Source organism: Cnephaeus nilssonii (assembly GCF_951640355.1).
Source record: "Cnephaeus nilssonii genome assembly, chromosome: 6".
NCBI classification, from domain to species: Eukaryota; Metazoa; Chordata; class Mammalia; order Chiroptera; family Vespertilionidae; genus Cnephaeus; species Cnephaeus nilssonii.
Window position 1 is genome coordinate 12,199,942 of NC_137077.1, and position 17,703 is coordinate 12,217,644.

At 44.7% G+C, this 17,703-nt stretch overlaps 1 protein-coding gene across 1 annotated transcript; it reads right to left on the bottom strand.

The window, feature by feature from the left end:
- Nucleotides 1-1,184: 1,184 nt before the first annotated feature.
- Nucleotides 1,185-10,791, bottom strand: NOPCHAP1 (NOP protein chaperone 1). Its single transcript, XM_079775997.1, has 4 exons — nt 10,643-10,791; nt 9,147-9,233; nt 6,607-6,743; nt 1,185-4,195 (listed from the first exon to the last, which is right to left on the bottom strand). The coding sequence occupies exons 1-4, from the start codon at nt 10,755-10,757 to the stop codon at nt 3,986-3,988; spliced, it is 549 nt and encodes a 182-aa protein (XP_079632123.1). The 5' UTR covers nt 10,758-10,791; the 3' UTR covers nt 1,185-3,985.
- Nucleotides 10,792-17,703: the final 6,912 nt, after the last annotated feature.

Here is a 17,703-nt window from a genome sequence, read left to right on the forward strand (position 1 = left end):
TTTTGCTCCCATTATGTATTACTAGAGGCCCGTTGCACAAAGATTCATGCAAAAATAGGCCTTCCTTCCCCTGGCTTCACTCCCAGCTGCCCGGGAGCCGGCAAGTCCCCGCTCCCGGGCCCCTGGGAGCCTGCAGTCTTTGCTCCCGGCCAAAACACCGCTCCTATAGCTCCCTCCGCCCCCCACTCCCCTCCTCATAGCAGGCATCCCGCCCCTCCCGGCTGCTCCATGCCTGCATATGCAAATTAACCCACCATCTTTGTTGGGTTAATTTGCATACTCACTCCTGGTTGACTGGTGGGTGTCGTGGAGGTATGGTCAATTTGCATATTTCTTTTATTAGTATAGATTTCTATACCATACATTTACTGTTCTCAACATATGATATCTATTAATTCATTAATTTCTTATTAAGACCCCTCGAGGGACACTGTTATTCCCATTGACAGATGGAGAAACTGAGATGTGGCTGGGCTGGGATCTGATCCAGGCGGCTTCAGAGCCTGTGCTCACAGCACAGTGACTAGGCCAATGATGATGGCTAGGTATGTGACTGAACTTAAATGTACCCATTGTGAAGCCTTAGGAAATCTGCTTAGTATCTCCATGCCAGTTTTCTCATCTGTGGAATGGGTATTAGCAGAGTATCTCGTATGGTGGTGACCTTTTTTCAACAATAAGAAAATTTGTCTTGAAACAAGAAATGCAGCAACAGTTCAATCTCGAGTTATGTGATGCAGTGACTCAATGTCCTTGCTTCTTATCTCTGCTGTCCTTGGTGTGCTGACTGTACCTCAAGAGTTGACTCCATTTATGGTTACTAGATGGGAATCCCAGGAATCATACACAGTAATAAGTATCCAGTCCTTTCTCCAGAAAGGACCCAGCTCCTCATGTGCCTCCTTTTTAGGAGTGATAAATACTTGCCCTTCCCAAAGTCTACTAACAAGACTTGGCTCATGCCTTATTGGGAAGGTTCACGTCCCAAACCCATACCCAAACCAATCACTGCCAAGATTTTTCCATGAATGGATGGTGGGGAGTCAACCACCAAGATTCCAACATTAAACTTTTGGGAAAAGTCTACCAATCATATTTATCCTTTCCCCTCCCCCCCAAGCTTGTGAATCACTGATATTTAAGATGAATTACTTTATTAACATAAAGAGAGAAAAATAGTTTAATGAACATTTATTGTACATTCCAACCAAATGAAAGGCACTATATATACTAGGCACTGAGGGAAACACAGATGAAAGTAAGACTTATCATTTGTCCTTGTCTTTCCTACCATAGTAGTGGATACAAGCACAAGAATACAAACCACAAACTACTTTGCAAGGCATTTTTTATAATATTTGATGCATGATTAAAGTGTTATGAGAACAGATGGCAGATTCATTCAGAATGAAATTTTTGTTGCAGAGACCATTACACCAAATTTTGCGATTTCTAACTGTCACAGAGCCATAGACGATACACTACCCCACAAGTCTGAAGAGAACATTTCATCAACCTCAGCAGGAACAGAGCTATTTTCCCAGTGGCTGCCATCATCTCTCACCTCAGCATCCGGCAGAGAGCACAGGGTCAGACCAACCAAAGCACAATAGTGGTTTCCTTTCCAATAGACTGTAAGGCAAACTGTTTACAAACAAAACAGCTTATTAATGAAGGTATAACATACATAAAGTGCATGAATGTTAAATGTACAACTCAAGAAATTCTTATATACATATGAATGATGGTAACTCTTAAAAGTAAAAAAAGAAAAACAGTAGCTGACACACAGAAAGGGCTCAGTAAGTACTGTTGTTTCATCTGCTATCTCATAGGTAAGAATACAATCTTGGTTTCATTGGCATTTCTTTGATAAATGTGGTTGAACACTTTTGTTACTTGTTTACGTCCTGTGGTCTTCTCACTATTGATATATATATCAATATATATATATATATATATATATATTTTTTAATATAAATATATATATATTTTTATACATATAAAAATATACATATTTTTTTTTACTAATTTGTAAGAGCCTTGTTTATACTAATGGCACTCACTCTGTCTTATGTTGCAAATATTTTTCCCAATTGGTCCTTTGCCCTTTAAATGTCTTTGCTAACTAGGTTTTTATATTTATGTGGATAAACTTTCTATTTCTTTTAACTTTGGGCTTTACTGTTCTGCTTTTTAAAAAAGATTTTGCCCAATTACATTATTAAATATTCTCCATTTTAGTATGGAACCCCTATAATTTTATTTCTTTATATTTAAATCTTTAATCCATATAGAATTTTATCTTAGTACGTTGTATGAGGCTAGAATCTAACCTTGTTTAAAATTAGCCAGTCCTAACATTGTACATTAAATAACTATTACATTTTACACTTGCTTAAAACGACATCCATTTCATATAGTAATTAATTTTTTTCTTTTTTCTTCTGTGTCATAAAAATGTACAGAGGACCTGAATTTAGTTAAGTTCCTCAACTGTATAGGAAGCCTAGTTCTATTATATGCAATAGCCATGGCAGGAGAAAAATATTTAAATTATACATACTACTATGTATTTCTAGACTGACCAGTCTTTTACTGATCATTCAGTCTTTTTCTGCTTGGATATGTATTTCCTGTAAAGTTACACCTTTATATCCCCCTGCCTGGAGAAGCCTACCATGGCTTAAAATGTCCTCATACACCTGTTAATTGATTTATTCAGTGCCTACTGTGTACCGTGTACCATGCTAAGTAGTGAACCAGGCAAATGCAACTCTTCCCATAATGTACTAGTAGCATAATAAGTTATCTGGTAGAAGACAATCTTTAAATATTTACACTAATAATTCATCACAGTGTGTTTGGTGCTATGAAGAATAGCACATTACCCTTCCCAGCTTAGAAGTTTTATTTCCAGATCTGTTCGTTTCTTCCTGCATCCATGAGGCACAGTCTGGGAGATCTGGTTCCAGTTTCCAATGGGAAATACCAGAAAGAACTTTGGGGATTATCTTTAGAGTATTTACAAGGCTAGTATGAGGAATAAGAAAAAAAATATTTAAAAGAAAGCTCTACATTAGAGGACAAAATATCCATATCCTCAGCAAAGCCAGCCCCATGGCAGATGAGATCTGAAACAGTTCAACAAGGTCAAGAATGGAGCAGAAAGTCAACTTCAGTGGACCGTTTTTGTCTTTGAATGAGAAAACAGCTGTTATCTTTTTTTAAATTCTGTGCCCTGTTTTTTCCTGTGGTGTCCCTATAGTTTCTACATTTGATAGGTTTCAAACCATGAGCAACTGTGTAGCTGAGAAAAAAAATTTGCTTTATGAAAAAAAGAAAAAAAACAACAAAACATGAATTTTTCCAACCAGTAAGCTTTATAGCCATTGAGTGACTCCAGAGGTACCAACAGTGATTAAACCCACAGAGAACCAGCTTTCCAGCTCAAACTGGAAACAAATATATTTTTTAAATAAGAGGATATATGCCTGAGGGCAGCTAAATCTAGGTAATTCTTTTTATTATAAAAGGATTTCTCGTTGCCAGTTCAATCATGGGTCAGGGCACATATAAGAATCAACCAATGAGTGCATAAATAAGTGGAACAACGAATTAATTTTTCTCTCTCCCTTCTTCTTTCTAAAAATAAAAATCAATAAGAAAATAAAAAATAAGTTTGATAGGTCTGAAGTCTATGCTGAAGAAAAAAGATGCCAAAAAATTCACTCATCACCCAAAATAGTTAAGCTTTCTAAACTGAATCTCTTCAGCATGAGATCAAAGACGGACTTCTCTTAGAAGATCCCCAAATGCTACCAATTCCAACTACTTAAAAGTCGGCTTCTGTTTCTCCAAGAAACAAAACACATCCAATGTGACATAAAAGCACCATCTACCTGAAATGCAAAATAACCAGCAAGCCACATTCTTTTTCACAGAATTAGCAGGCATAGATCACCTGCTTCTTGGATAATTTATTTCACTGTTTCTTTTTTTTACTGGCAGGACTGTCCAAGACTTCTATCTTGCCTTTCCCATCTTCTGAATGAGGAAGCTTGATGTTATCTATGGTGACTTCAGCAGAGTTGCTGTCATCTTCGTCCTCTGATTCGGAACTGTCCTGTGAATTCTCTTCAGAGCTGTCCTCTTCTTTTGAATCGGACTGATTCATCTCAAACAAGGCCACATCCTGCAAAAACACCACATGAGAAATTTATTTCCCTAAAATAAAACATTGGGAACAACCAACATTTAGCACAATATTGAAGCACAAAGGACATGTTGTTTTGTCAATTCTCACCTGAAGATACGTTCTTATTGATTTTTTAAAGAAATAGGAAGTGACAGGGAGAGAGAGGGAGGGAGGAAAAGAGGGGGAGAAGGGGAAGGGGAAAGGGGGGAAGGGAGAGGGAGAGGGAGAGGGAGAGGGAGAGGGAGAGGGAGGGAGGGAGGGAGAGAGAGAGAGAGAGAGAGAGAGAGAGAGAGAGAGAGAGAGAGAGAGAGAGAGAGAGAGATGAGAGAATGAGAATGAATAAATGTGAGAAAGAAACATCTGGTGGTTGCCTCCTCTAAGCACCCTGACGGGGATCAAACCTGCAACCCACGTATGTTCCCTGACCGGAATCGAACCCTCAATTGTTCAGTGCATGGGATGATGCTCCAACCAACTGAGGCACACTGGCCAGGGCATAAAGGACATGTTTTTAATACAATATGGCGCTTTTATTCTTTTAATTGACAGAGTCCACCACAATGATCTACATTTACTCTAAGTCTAAAAAAAGGCGCCCATAACCCAATTCTATATGCCCTGAATACACTCTTTCATTCAACAACTATTCACCTGAGTCAGGCACCACACCAGGTACTGGAGACTCAACAATAACAATAAAATCTTTGCCTTTGTGGAGCTTATGTTTTTGAGCAGGGATTGGCGGCCTACAGGCCAGAGCAGCCTGCCACCTGTCTTGGATTAACTCATGAGCTAAGAATGGTTTTTATATTTTTAAGTGGTAGAGTAAAAAAAATCAAAAGAACAATATTTCATGAAACATGAAAATTATATGCAATTCAACCTTCAGTGTCCATAAGTAAAGTTAGTAGAACTTGCCTATTAAGTCTCACCTACAGCTGCTTCCAGGCTACAACGGCAGAGATGAGTGGTCAGGACAGAGACAGCGTGGCCCACAGAGCCTAGAGTACTCACTATCTGGCCCCTTACAGGAAATGTTTGCTGACCTCTGTTCAAGTAGGGAAAGACAGACAATCAACACTTACATATATAGCATGGTGCAGGATAGAGAAAAGAAAGAAAAGTAAAGCAGAATAAGGTAACAATAGGGTCACTGGAAGAGGTGACGATTGATAAGAGACAGAGAGAGTCAAGATGCAGAAATCTAGGGAAGAGCATTCTACAAAGAGGGAAAAGGCCTGGAGTAAGAGGAATAAATGCAAGTGCCGACAATGAGGGGACTGGGCAGGAGACAGGATCGCACAGGCCTGGAAGGACTTTGAATTGATCAGAAATGAGACAGGATGCCCCTTGGTTCCCAAATGGTGAGCCACACACACTGTGAAGAACTGACTCTAGGGAAGAAAGGGTGAGAGCAAGGAGACCTGTTGGGAAATTATTCCCAGAGTCCAAAGGGGAGACCGTGATTATTAGGACCAGGGGTAGCAGGACTTGGGATATATTCTGGAGGTAGAGCTGACCAGATGTGCTGACTAATTACATATTACCAACAATGGTGTCAGCTCTGTCCAGACACAACTATTATAACAGAATTCCAGGGCAGAAATAAGACCTGAGTCTACACTGAGTGGCCAGATTATTACGATCTCTGAACGCATAATAATCTGGCCACTCAGAGAGAGAGAGAGAGAGAGAGAGAGAGAGAGAGAGAGAGAGAGAGAGAGTGTTTGTGTGTCTGTGTGTGTGTGAGAGAGAGAGACCGGGTGCATGAATTTGTGCATGGGTGAGGTCCGGCCAGCCTGGCCAGGGGAAGGGGACATGGGCAGTTGGCCAGCCTGCCTGCTGGTCAAACTCCTGGTCGAGGGGACAATTTGCATATTAGCCTTTTATTATATAGGATATACACTGAGTGGCCAGATTATTATGTGTTCAGAGATCATAATAATCTGGCCACTCAGTGTAAATTGAGACCCTTTTCACACGTGGCTTATGTAATGTGTTCTGTGAGATAATGTATTCTGTTAAACATATCATTAACTTTTGCATTTTCAATGGATCAGACTATGATTACCTCTTTGGGCCTGGGATGGAAAAAAAAAAAGAAAAACCCAGTTAGGACATTTACTAAATGAATGCTTCAAGATAGCAAATATAATATTTGACTTGGAAAAGCCCTCCTCTCACTCCGTATTATTTAATCCCTAAACTTCACCCAGGGAAGCTTACTAACCCATATATAAGATCCTTAATCATTAAATGACCAAGTACCTAAACAGTACTAGAAACATGAGCCGACTTACCAGGAAGAAAAGTAACTGTGAAATGAAAATGGAGAAGTTCTCGCTCTTTTTACGTGATGAGGCACACTGGTAATTTTACTGTATGAAATGAAAACTAAGTATAGTTACCATTTGTATAATGTTTCCAAGAGTCTCATCAATATTTTCAATATTGAAATGACCAGGTGGTGCAGCTGCCATTTCTTTTCTTAGCTTTTCATTCGCCTGAGCCATCTGTGGGAGAAAGGTCTGTACCTGGTCCAATACTAAAGAGAGAAAACATAGTTTATCAATACTTACATTAGTATTTGCCCAAAGTTCAAATTGTAAAATCCAGAATTTTCTCTAAAACATTTGTGAATTTAATAGTAATAATAAAAATAATTATAATTTAAAAAATGTTCATATTCCTTTCATTTAAAAAATCTCCATCCTCTTCTGAATTCCTTTTTAAAAAAATATATTTTTATTGATTTCAGAGAGGAAAGGTAGAGGGAGAGAGAGGTAGAAACATCAATGCACACCCCCTACTGGGGATCTAGCCCACAATACGGGCATATGCCCTGACCGAAATTGAACTGTGACCTCCTGGTTCATAGGTCAACACTCAATTACGGAACCATACCAGCCAGTCCTGTGAAGAACACAATTCAGTAATTATTTACCAATAATTTGGGTTTTTCATATATCCCCAGCGCTGTAACCTCCTAGAACAGCGGTCACCAACCTTTCGGACCACTGGTTGGCGACCGCTGGCATTCAACAAATAATAAGTAAATAAGGAGGCCCTATGACTTAATAGTTAAGTGCACCAGGTGTGGTGGCAGACCAACAAGGTTATTAATAGAATCCCAGTTCCACCCCTGACTATCTGAATTGCCTTGGGCATGTCAATTAAGTAGCGTTTGTTTTTACCTGTCCAACATCTATTCCCCTTTCTTCTAATAACATGACCCTGACTTTCCCTTTTAGCTGTCACTCTTAGTCACTCCTGGCCCTCACCCTGGATGTGCCTCCATGCTCTGCAACCTTGGCCACCAGGAGTTGGTTCAGTGGCATACACAGTGACACCATGAATTAGTCAGGCCAGTAAGAGATCACCCTGAAACATGGTTTGAACTGTTGAGGGGGGAAAATCCTCCTTCTGAGTGAGTGACTGAGCGAGCTGCTGGATTTAAGCCTGGAGCTGCTGATAAACTGGCCAGCTTGCCAGAGGTGGGAGAAGAGCCTGTTCTAGATTAAGCCAACACCTAGGAGAGAAGAGCTAAGAGATGCAGAGCAGAAGACCCCTGATGACACCGGGCACCTGGATGCAGATGTATCTGAAATGACTGGGTTTTACCCAATAAAATGAGCCAACATCATTTCCTTCCTTCCTCTCCATTTTCCTTCCCTTTCCTCCTCATCCCTTCCCCTCCCCCTTCCTCCCTACTCTTTTCTTTTCCTTTCCCTCCTTCCCTCCCTCGCTATCTATTTCTCTCTCTGCCTCCCTCCTCTTTCTTTTCTCCTTTTCTTCCCTCCCTCCCTCCCTCCCTCCCTCCCTCCCTTCCTTCCTTCCTTCCTTCCTTCCTTCCTTCCTTCCTTCTTTCCTACTTAAGGAAATCTGAGTTGGGTTTTAGTCATTTACAATAACAGGAGTCCTAACTATTATATTTAATTTAATCACTGGAAACCTCCGTTTACTCATCTATACAACAGGGGTGATAACTGCCAGGCATTGTGCTATGAACAGGTGAGTCAACAAACACGGGATAATAGTTTCTTTCTCTTATGAGGCCCAGCATATCACTAGCTCTCAAAACATAGTCACTGACACAGCTACACAACAGGTGACAAAATGTCCAGAGTACGGGAGAAAAGAAAATGGTGGTAAAGGTCAAGAAAGGACAAGCCCGCTGATGTGGCTCAGGAGGTCACGGTTCAATTTCTGGTCAGGGCACATACCCAGGGCTTCGGGCTCCATCCCCAGGAGAGGGTGTACAGGAGGCAGCCGATCAATGGATCTTTCTCATCACTGATGTTTCATCTCTCCCCTCTCCCTTCCTCTCTGAAATCAATAAAAAAAAACACCAACAAACTTTTTAAAGTGAATTATTGATGTTATATGAATAAAGTCTGAGTGTGGTACATACTTATGAATGTGCGGTACAGCAATATTATGGAGCAATTAATGACCATAATTGGCTCTTATGTCATGTTACGAGTAACATTTACCATTTAAATAATTGTGTCCAATTTAATAGAACATGGTGGTGTTTTCTCATACATGTGTATTAAATTTGGGCTCAGTAACCTCTAAAAAAATTTTCCATTAACAATAACTTTTTAAATATATTTTTTCCATCCCACTATACCTCCTCCACCTCACCCATACCCCTCCCTCCTGCAATCACCACACATTAATTTTGATTTCCAAAAATTCATCCCACAAAGCATTTTTCTGGGAAAAGTTATTACTGTCTTAGAGCAGGAGACTATGTAAGGAATTCTATCCTTGTGCACAGACTTCACAATGTAAATCCCCAAGTAAGACTCTTCACTGGACTCTGGCTTAATATCTGACCAGTAGAAAGAGACTGTCCCATCAAATAACTGCTTAATTAGGCAGAATTTAACATCAGAGCGGGTTCTTAAGAGAGAGGACGAGAGGGAGGGGAAAGGATACTTACAGGGACTCCTCTCTATCCGAACTGTTTGAAGACTGGAATTCTTTCTGGAATTAGGCTTGGGGTTGATGAGCAATCTGTCCCATATACCTGAAAACACACAGACACACAACTTATTATGGCATTAAGAAACAGGAGCCAATCAGCAAACTTTCTGTGACCATACTCAAGTCTTGACCATCCCACATTTCCCAAAAACACTTTTAAAAAGAGAAGCACCCCAAGTTCCGTTACAACATGTTAGTTCTTCACATGGATTCAAATCTGTGCAATCTATCTTCCCTTTCGTAAGCCTGTCTCGTACATCTCTGTGTCACGGGTGCTGAGTAATAAGTGCACCCTAAACCGCACCTCTCTGGATCAGAAATCCACCCGTGACAAAAGCTGCTCTGCAATGACAGCATGGAGGAAGCCGTGCAGGGTACAATAATGGTTACGTGAGGCCACTGGCTGTGTTACATCCGGCAAATTCCCAACCTCTTTGAGCATTGGTTTCTTCATTTGTAAAACATGCCGGCCTGGTTAGTTCCCCTTCGTTAAAGATGCCCAACCTAAACAAAACTGCCCTCTGGAGAAGTGTGTACCTCCACTCCATCTATTCCGTCTCATTATTCACCACTCCTCCAGTCGGCCCCGTTTCCAATTCCTGCAAAATCTCCTCACTCTGGTACCCAAATCCTGTCTGCCCACAAAGCAGAGCTCCACCATCATTCCCTGCTTCCTACTTTAGGCCTAGCGATTGGATTATCGCCTAGAGCTTGGATGCTGGAGGCAGACCGATTGGATTCAAATCTGTTTTGTTCTTTTCCAGCCACAGGATCTCTGGCAAGTTATCTGTAAGATATACACCATGACTCTGTTTCCTGGTCTACAAGTGGAGATAACAGAACAGCTTCTGCACGAGGTCTTGTGAGGATTAAATTCTCTCTCAATAATTCTATAGGTACTGCTACAAAATGGGGGGTTGAAAACATAAGCAACTCCCCTAAAGTCCCGCAGCTAATGACTCGTGGGGCTGAGATTCGAGTTCGTGATTTTTAATTCTCTATTATGGTGTCTAAAATCCCGTGTGGATTCCCTGGACCTGACCCTCTCCCTCTACAAGAAAGCGGCACTAAGGCCTGGTTCTCTGAATATGGAGGGGTTGGGGGTGGGGATGGTGGGGTGATCCATAACAATTATCTGCTCCCGACCTGCCAACTGCCTCGGCCCAGAGAGCCGACCCTAAGGCCCTCCCCTTAGGGGAGGTGCATGCTCAGGCGCTCGACAGAATGGGCGCTCAAAACCACGCGGAAAAGAAAAACCACACACCTCCCACCCCACCCCCACCCCCGGCCCCGGAGCCCGGCGCACGCCCTCCACCCGCTATCCCTGCTGTCACCCCGGGCCCCCCTCCGGGACGCCGGGCCTGGACACTGCCCCGCGGTCCTCCCCGCCGCTCCAACAGCGCGCCCCCCGCCGCACGTGCGCGCCCCACGCCGCAGCCACCCGCCCGTCACCTCCGCGGCCGCCGCTCCCCGCCGTCAGCAGCTCCTGGGACACCGAGACCCCGGAGCCATCCTCGGGGGACGAGGAAGAGCTCGGGCTGCACTGGGGTTCGCCGTGGACCTCCATGCCGCTCGCGAAGCTTCAGAGCCAGCCCACCCACGCCCGGATGCAGGAAAGAGGCTCGGGCAGGGGGCGGGGCCAAGGTCGCGATTGGAGGAAACTAGCTGGTGGGCGGGGCGAGGGGCGGGGCCTGGGCCGGTGGCGAGGGCGACACCTGGCGGAACCTGGAGGTCTTTGCTAGTGTGGGAAAAGGAAGGTTGCAATGCAACTCTTGAAGCCCTGTCCTTCCTTGGAGAACTGAGGACAAGGCTTTTTTTATTTTATTTTATTTTATTTATTTATTTTTTTAAGCTAAACAAATTCGGATGTGAAGAGAGCACCACGGGCTGCTCTCCTCTTTGTTCTTAAAACAATTTTGTTAAATTGTGGTAATAAAAACCCATAAATTTTACCATCTTCACCTTTTCTAAGTGTGCAGGTAAAAAGTGTTATATCCACAGTGCTATACAACAGATGTCAAGAATGTTTTCATCTTGAAAAACTGAAACTGTATCTATTGAGCAATGCCTTCATTGTCTCCTGCCTCCAGCCCCTGGCAGCCACCTTTAAATTTCTGTTTCTATTAGTTTAACTACTTCAGATACTTCATATAACTAGAATCATACAGTAATTCTTTTTGTGATTTACGTATTTCGCTTACTATAATGCCCTCAACATTTATCCATGCTGTAGCATGTGACAGGATTCCCTTCATTTTAAGGCTAAATAATATTTCATTCTATGCATGTACTAAATTTTCTTTCTTTTTGAAATATTTTTTTTTCTTGATTTCAGAGAGGAAGGGAGAGGGAGAGAGAGATAGAAACACCAATGATGAGAATCATCACACCCTGCACGCCCCAACCAGGGACTGAGCCCGCAACCCATGGCCTCCTGGCTCATAGGTCAATGCTCAACCACTGAGCCACGCCAGCCAGGCTACTACATTTTCTTTATCCATTCATCCCTTGGTGGACTTTTGGGTTGCTTTCACCTCTGGGCTTTGTAAATAATGCCACCTTAATCTGGAGCTACCCTAATTTTTCTGCCTCATCTGCTAGAATTATTAAAATTGTTTTTACATTTTTTAATTTTTCAATTCTAGTTGACATTATTTTATACTAGAGGCCTGGTGCACAAAATTTGTGCATGGGGAGGGGGCATTCCTCAGTCTGGCCTGCACCCTCTCACGATCCAGGACTGCTGACTCTTAATCTGCCTGCCTGCCTGATCGCCCCTAACCACTCTGCCTGCCTGCCTGATCGCCCCTAACCGCCTCTGCCTCAGCCCCACCGCAGCAGCTTTGTCTGGAAGGACGTCTGGAAGGTCGTTCAGCTGTCCAGTCTAATTAGCATATTATACTTTTATTATTACGGATAAGTTTCAGGTTTATAGCATAGTGGTTAGACATTTATATAATTTATGAAGTGATCTCCCTGATAAGTCTAGTACCCACCTGGCACCGTACATGGTTATTCCAATATTATTGACTATATTCCCCATGCTGTACTATTTTGTAACTACCAATTTGTACTTTAACACCTCATCTTTCTTACCCAACTCCCAACCACCTTCCCATATGGCAATCATCAGTTTGTTCTCTGTATCTATGATTTGTTTCTGTTTTGTTTTTTCATTTATTTTGTTTTTTAGATTCCACATATAAGTGAAATCATATAGTATTTGTTTTTCTCTGTCTGACTTACTTCACTTAGCATAATATCCTCTAGGTCCATCTATGTTGTTGCAAATGGTAAGATTTAATTCTTTTTTATGGTCAAATAATATTCCATGGATAGTCTGTAACCACATCTCTTTGTTCATCCTCACCTGAGGATATTTTTCCATTGCTTTTCAGAGAGAGTGGAAGGAAGAGAGGGAGAAGGGGGTGGAAAGAGAGAGAAAGAGAAATATTAATGTGAGAGAGACACACCGATTGGTTGTCTCCTGCACATGCCCTGATCAGGGCTGGAGATTGAACCTGTAATCCATGTGCTCACCTTTGACTGGGAATCAAACCTGCAACCCTTCAATGTGCAGGCTGATGCTCTAACCACTGAGAATACCAGCCAGGGATGACCACATCTTCTTGATCCAATTGTCTATTAATGGCACTTGTCTTGCTTCCATAGGTTGGCTATCCTATATAATAAAAGGCTAATATGCAAATAGACCAAACGGCAGAACAACCCAACAACCAGTTGCTATGACGTGCACTGACCACCAGGGGACGCATGCAGAACATGATGGGCATCAGCAGCAGGCAGCAGAGCACAGAACATGATGGGCATCGGCTGTGGCGGGATGGTAGAGCAGGTGAGCGGGGGCGCCAAACCAAGGCAAGGTGCCGGTTGCTGTCATCAAGGCGAGCCTCTGGTGGTTACTGAAAATTCTTTGCTCCCATGCTCCATGGTCCTGCCCGGTGCTCACACCTGCTGCCGGCACCAGAGCTGCCGCTTGCACCTGCTGCCGGCGCCCAGCACTGGTCCCAATCACTCGGCGCCATCAGCGGGTGCAAGCGGCAGCTGCTGGCCCCAATCGCCCCTAAGGGCTTCTCCACCTCCCCCTGCTCCTGAGGGGTGATCAAGGCAGTATCAAGGCAGCAGCCACAGCTTGCACCCGCTGCCGGCGTGGGCCCCAATTACTCCGTGCAGTCAGCCCATGGGAGCGGCACGGCGGGAGCGGCACGGGAGAGGACCAGGGGCTGCGATGGGAGGGACTGGGCAGGGGCACAGAGGATGGACCAAGACCTGCCCCTGTGCCCACCGCAGCCTCGTGGCCCACAGTTCCTTTCAAGATGCACGAATTCGTGCACTGGGCCCCTAATTGTAAATAATGCTGCAGTGAACATAGCGGTGCATATATATTTTTTTAAATTAGTGTTTTGGATTTCTACAGATAAACATCCATAAGAAAAATTGCTGGGTCTTACTTTACCACTGTGGTCAGCAAACTCATTAGTCAACAGAGCCAAATATCAACAGTATAACGACTGAAATTTCTTCTGAGAGCCAAATTTTTTAAACTTAAACTATATAGGTAGGTACATTGTTATTAACTTAATTAGGGTACTCCTAAGCTGGCCTTTGCTAAAAATGTCCTCAATCTGATTGAGGTACACTCAAGGGGCCAAAGAGCCACATGTGGCTCCCGAGCCGCAGTTTGCCGACACGGCCCTAGGCGCATCACCTTTACCTTCCTCACTTACAAGCACCACGGGCTCTTCCTTTCCCTTTATAACTTATTTCCTAAGCCCATTTCTTCTATGAGCTACTACTTCTACCTCTGTGATTTTATAAATAAACTAGGGGCCTGGTGCACGAAATTCGTGCACTGGGGGTCGGGGGTCCCTCAGCCCAACCTGCCCCCTCTCACATACTGGGAGCCCTCAGGGGATGTCCTACTGACGCCTTAGGCCTGCGCCCCACAGGGAGCGTACCTAAGCCACAGTCTGGCCTCCCTTTGTGGGAGGCAACCGGGCTGGTCAGGGGAAGGCACCAGCCCCATCACCCCACTGCTGCAGCCACTGTCAGTCACCGCAGCCACCAAGGTGTTTTCATCAACACGGACTCCAGTCCCTTCACCAAGAAAAAATGACAACTTTCTCTAGGCATTTTCAAGATGTGTCTTTCATAGGATATGGGTTTCTTTATTTATTTTTTATCCTCACCTGAGGGTATGTTTCCATTGACTTTTAGAGAATGTGGAAGAGAAAGGGAAAGACAGAGAGAAACACTTTGATTGGTTGCCTCCTGCATGATCCCTGATCTGGGCCCCGGCCAGGGAGAAGCCTGCAACCTAGGCACATGCCTTTGATCAGAATCAAACCCAGACCCTGCTGTCTGCAGGCTGAGGCTCTATCCACTGATCCAAACCAGCTAGGGCAGGATATGACATTTCTTAGCCTTCCAGCAGCGGACCTTCATTTTTTTCTCCAGGAGTGTGGTGGAAAAACCCTAGATCACCTTTTTGATTCTTATTACCCAAGTTACTGAGAATATTACCAGTGGCATACAGGAAGCTTAGCCAATGTGCAGTCAGAAAAGGTGTTTCTTCTATAGTTCACACCAATGGAGGGCTGGGCCCTGCCCAGGCCTAAAGCCTCTGGCCGAAGCTTTAGGCCTGGGCAGGCCTCTCCAGCTCCCTCTGATCACCGGCTCAGCCCCTGCCCAGGCCTGCCCAGACCGAAAGCCTCTTGGGTAGGAGCGGACCCCTAGCTCCCTACAATCAATCGCAGGGGGTCCACTCCTGCCCAGGCCGAAAGCAGACCCCCAGCTCCCTGCCCAGGTGATCAATCGCAGGGGGTCCGCTGGTGTACCAGGCCGAAGCAACGCCCAGCTCCCTGGGATCGATTGCAGGGGGTCCGCTCGTGCACCAGGCCAAAGAAACCCCCAGCTCCCTGGGATCGATTGCAGGGCGTCCGCTCGTGCACCAGGCCAAAAACCCCCGCCGGCAGCTTTTGGCCTGGAGCCGGAGTGGACACCCAGCTCCCGCCTCCGATGGCAGGGTTCAGCTCTGGGCACCTATGTATGCAAATTACCTGCCATCTTGGTCAGGTTTATTTGCATACTCGCTCTGATTGGATGGTGGGTGTGGCTGGGCTGGTGGGCGGGGCTTGGACGTGGCGGAGGTGCAGTCAATTTGCATATTACTGTTTTATTAGGTAGGACTAGAGGCCCAGTGCATGAAATTTGTGCACTCAGGGGAGGGGGTGCACAAATTAGCCCAGCCTGCACCCTCTTGCAGTCCGGGAGCCCTCGGGAGGACATCCTTAGTGCTGCCGCAGAGGCGGGAGAGGCTCCCACCACTGCCACTGCTCTCGCCAGCCGTGAGCCTGGCTGAGGGCTTCTGGCTGGGCGGCGTTCCCCCTGTGGGAGTGCACTGACCACCAGGGGTCAGGTCCTGTGTTGAGCGTTTGCCCCCAGGTGGTCAGTGACGGGTCATTCCACCATTCAGTTGATTTGCATATTAGCCTTTTTTTTTTAAATATATTTTTTATTGATTTTTCACAGAGAGGAAGGGAGAGGGATAGAGAGCTAGAAACATCGATGAGAGAGAAACACCGACCAGCTGCCTCCTGCACACACCCCCCACTGGGGATGTGCCCGCAACCAAGGTACATGCCCTTGACTGGAATCAAACCTGGGACCCTTCAGTCCGCAGGCCGACGCTCTATCCACCAAGCTAAACTGGTTTCGGCAGCATATTAGCCTTTTATTATATAGGATGTTCTCTTATAATTTGAGCTTGGCTCCGAGTTCTTTCCTAGCCAGATCTCAAGTACCCAGGTCACTGAACCCAGATCAGGTTCTACCCCACCAGTCTAACACCTGGTGCCATTCCTGCTGCCACCAACAGTTACAAATAATTGGGTTTACCAGGTCCTTAAACCAAATAATATCAGCAAGGGCACACCCTCGTGTCCCTGAAAAATATTTCAGCCATCAGCATCCCAATGCTGCAGAAAGCTTGTCTCCTAGCAAAAACCCAACAAATGTCAGATTAAAGAAGCCAGAACAATGCAATATGCAATTAAATTTCACCCCAAATAACTTTATAATTCTACTGGGAGTGGAACTAGAACAGAAAATCAAAATGCCAGTGGCAGCACCATTAAAATAAAGGTCAATTAAAATGTGTCTGTTCATTCATTTCAGAGATAAAATTATAGAGTATCCACACAGGGCTAATAACATTAGCTAGCCCGAGATATAAAGACTCTGCTAACAGCCTCATAAGGAGATGGACTGATAAGTAAATATTTTAAGATATGGTATTTTTAAAGAAAAATTATTATAGTATAGTTGGCATACAATATTATATTAGCTTCATGTGTACAACCTAGTGATTTGACATTTTGTACGCTTTACGATGTGATTAGCACACTAAGTCTAGTAACCATCTGTCACCATGCAAAGTTATTACAATACTAGAGGCCCGGTGCATGAAAAATCATACACTCGGGGTGTCCCTCAGCCTGGCCTGAGCCCTCTCACAGTCTGGGACCCCTTGGGGGATGTCCACCTGCTGGCTTCGTACAGCTCCCCGGGGGATTGGGCCTAAGCTGGCAGTCAGACATCCCTCTGGCAGCCCGGGAGCCCTTGGGGGATGTCCAACTGACAGCTTAGACCTGCTCCCTGCAGGGAGCAGGCCTACGCTGCAGTCGGACATCCTTAGCGCTGCCGAGGAGGTGGGAGAGGCTTCCGCCGCCGTCAGCCCAGCTTGTAGCTGAGCAAAGCTCCCCCTGTGGGAGCACATTGACCACCATGGGCAGCTCTTGCATTGAGCATCTGCCCCCTGGTGGTCAGTGCGTGTGATAGTGACCGGTCATTCCGGGTCTTTCCGTTAGGGTCAATTTGCATATTACCCTTTTATTATATAGGATTATTGACTATGTTCCCTGAGCTGTACACTACAACTCATGGCTTATTTATTTTATTTATTAATCTTCATCCAAGGATATTTTCTCATTGATTTTTAGAGAGAGTGGTGGAAGAGAGAGGGAAAGACAGCGAGAAACATTGATTGGTTGCCTCCTGCACTCGCCCTGACCAGGGACTGGGCCCGGGGAGGAGCCTGCAATTGAGGTACAAGTCCTTGACGGGAATCGAACCCGGGGCCCTTTGGTCTGTAGGTGGACGCTCTATCGACTGAGCCAAACCAGCTAGGGCGTGGCTTATTTACTTTGTAACTGGAAGTTTATACCTCTTACTTCACCGTTACCTTTTTACCCATCCCTCCCTCCCTCAATGTGTTATTCTTAAGTGCTGTGATCAAGCCTTTCACTGACTCTTGTGGAAAAAAGAGGAAAGACCACCTGGAGTGGAGGGTGCAGGCCTGGGAAGGTTTATGGGAGAATGGAGTGTCTTAATTAATGAGAACAGCAAGTCCAAAGTCCAGAGGCAGGAACTCATGGTCATGGTTGAGGACCGACAAAAACCTGATGAATAATCAAGAATAGCAAACCTCGGCT

Bases quoted from the DNA above. Each gene is read 5' to 3' on its own strand.
- NOPCHAP1 (XM_079775997.1), bottom strand. From the start codon at position 10,757: ATGGAGGTCCACGGCGAACCCCAGTGCAGCCCGAGCTCTTCCTCGTCC. The intron at 9,234-10,642 runs GTGACGGGCGGG...GTGTGTTTTCAG, and splicing joins GGGGAGCGGCGGCCGCGGAG to GTATATGGGACAGATTGCTC. The intron at 6,744-9,146 runs GTAAGTATCCTT...TTCTCTCTTTAG, and splicing joins TCGGATAGAGAGGAGTCCCT to TATTGGACCAGGTACAGACC.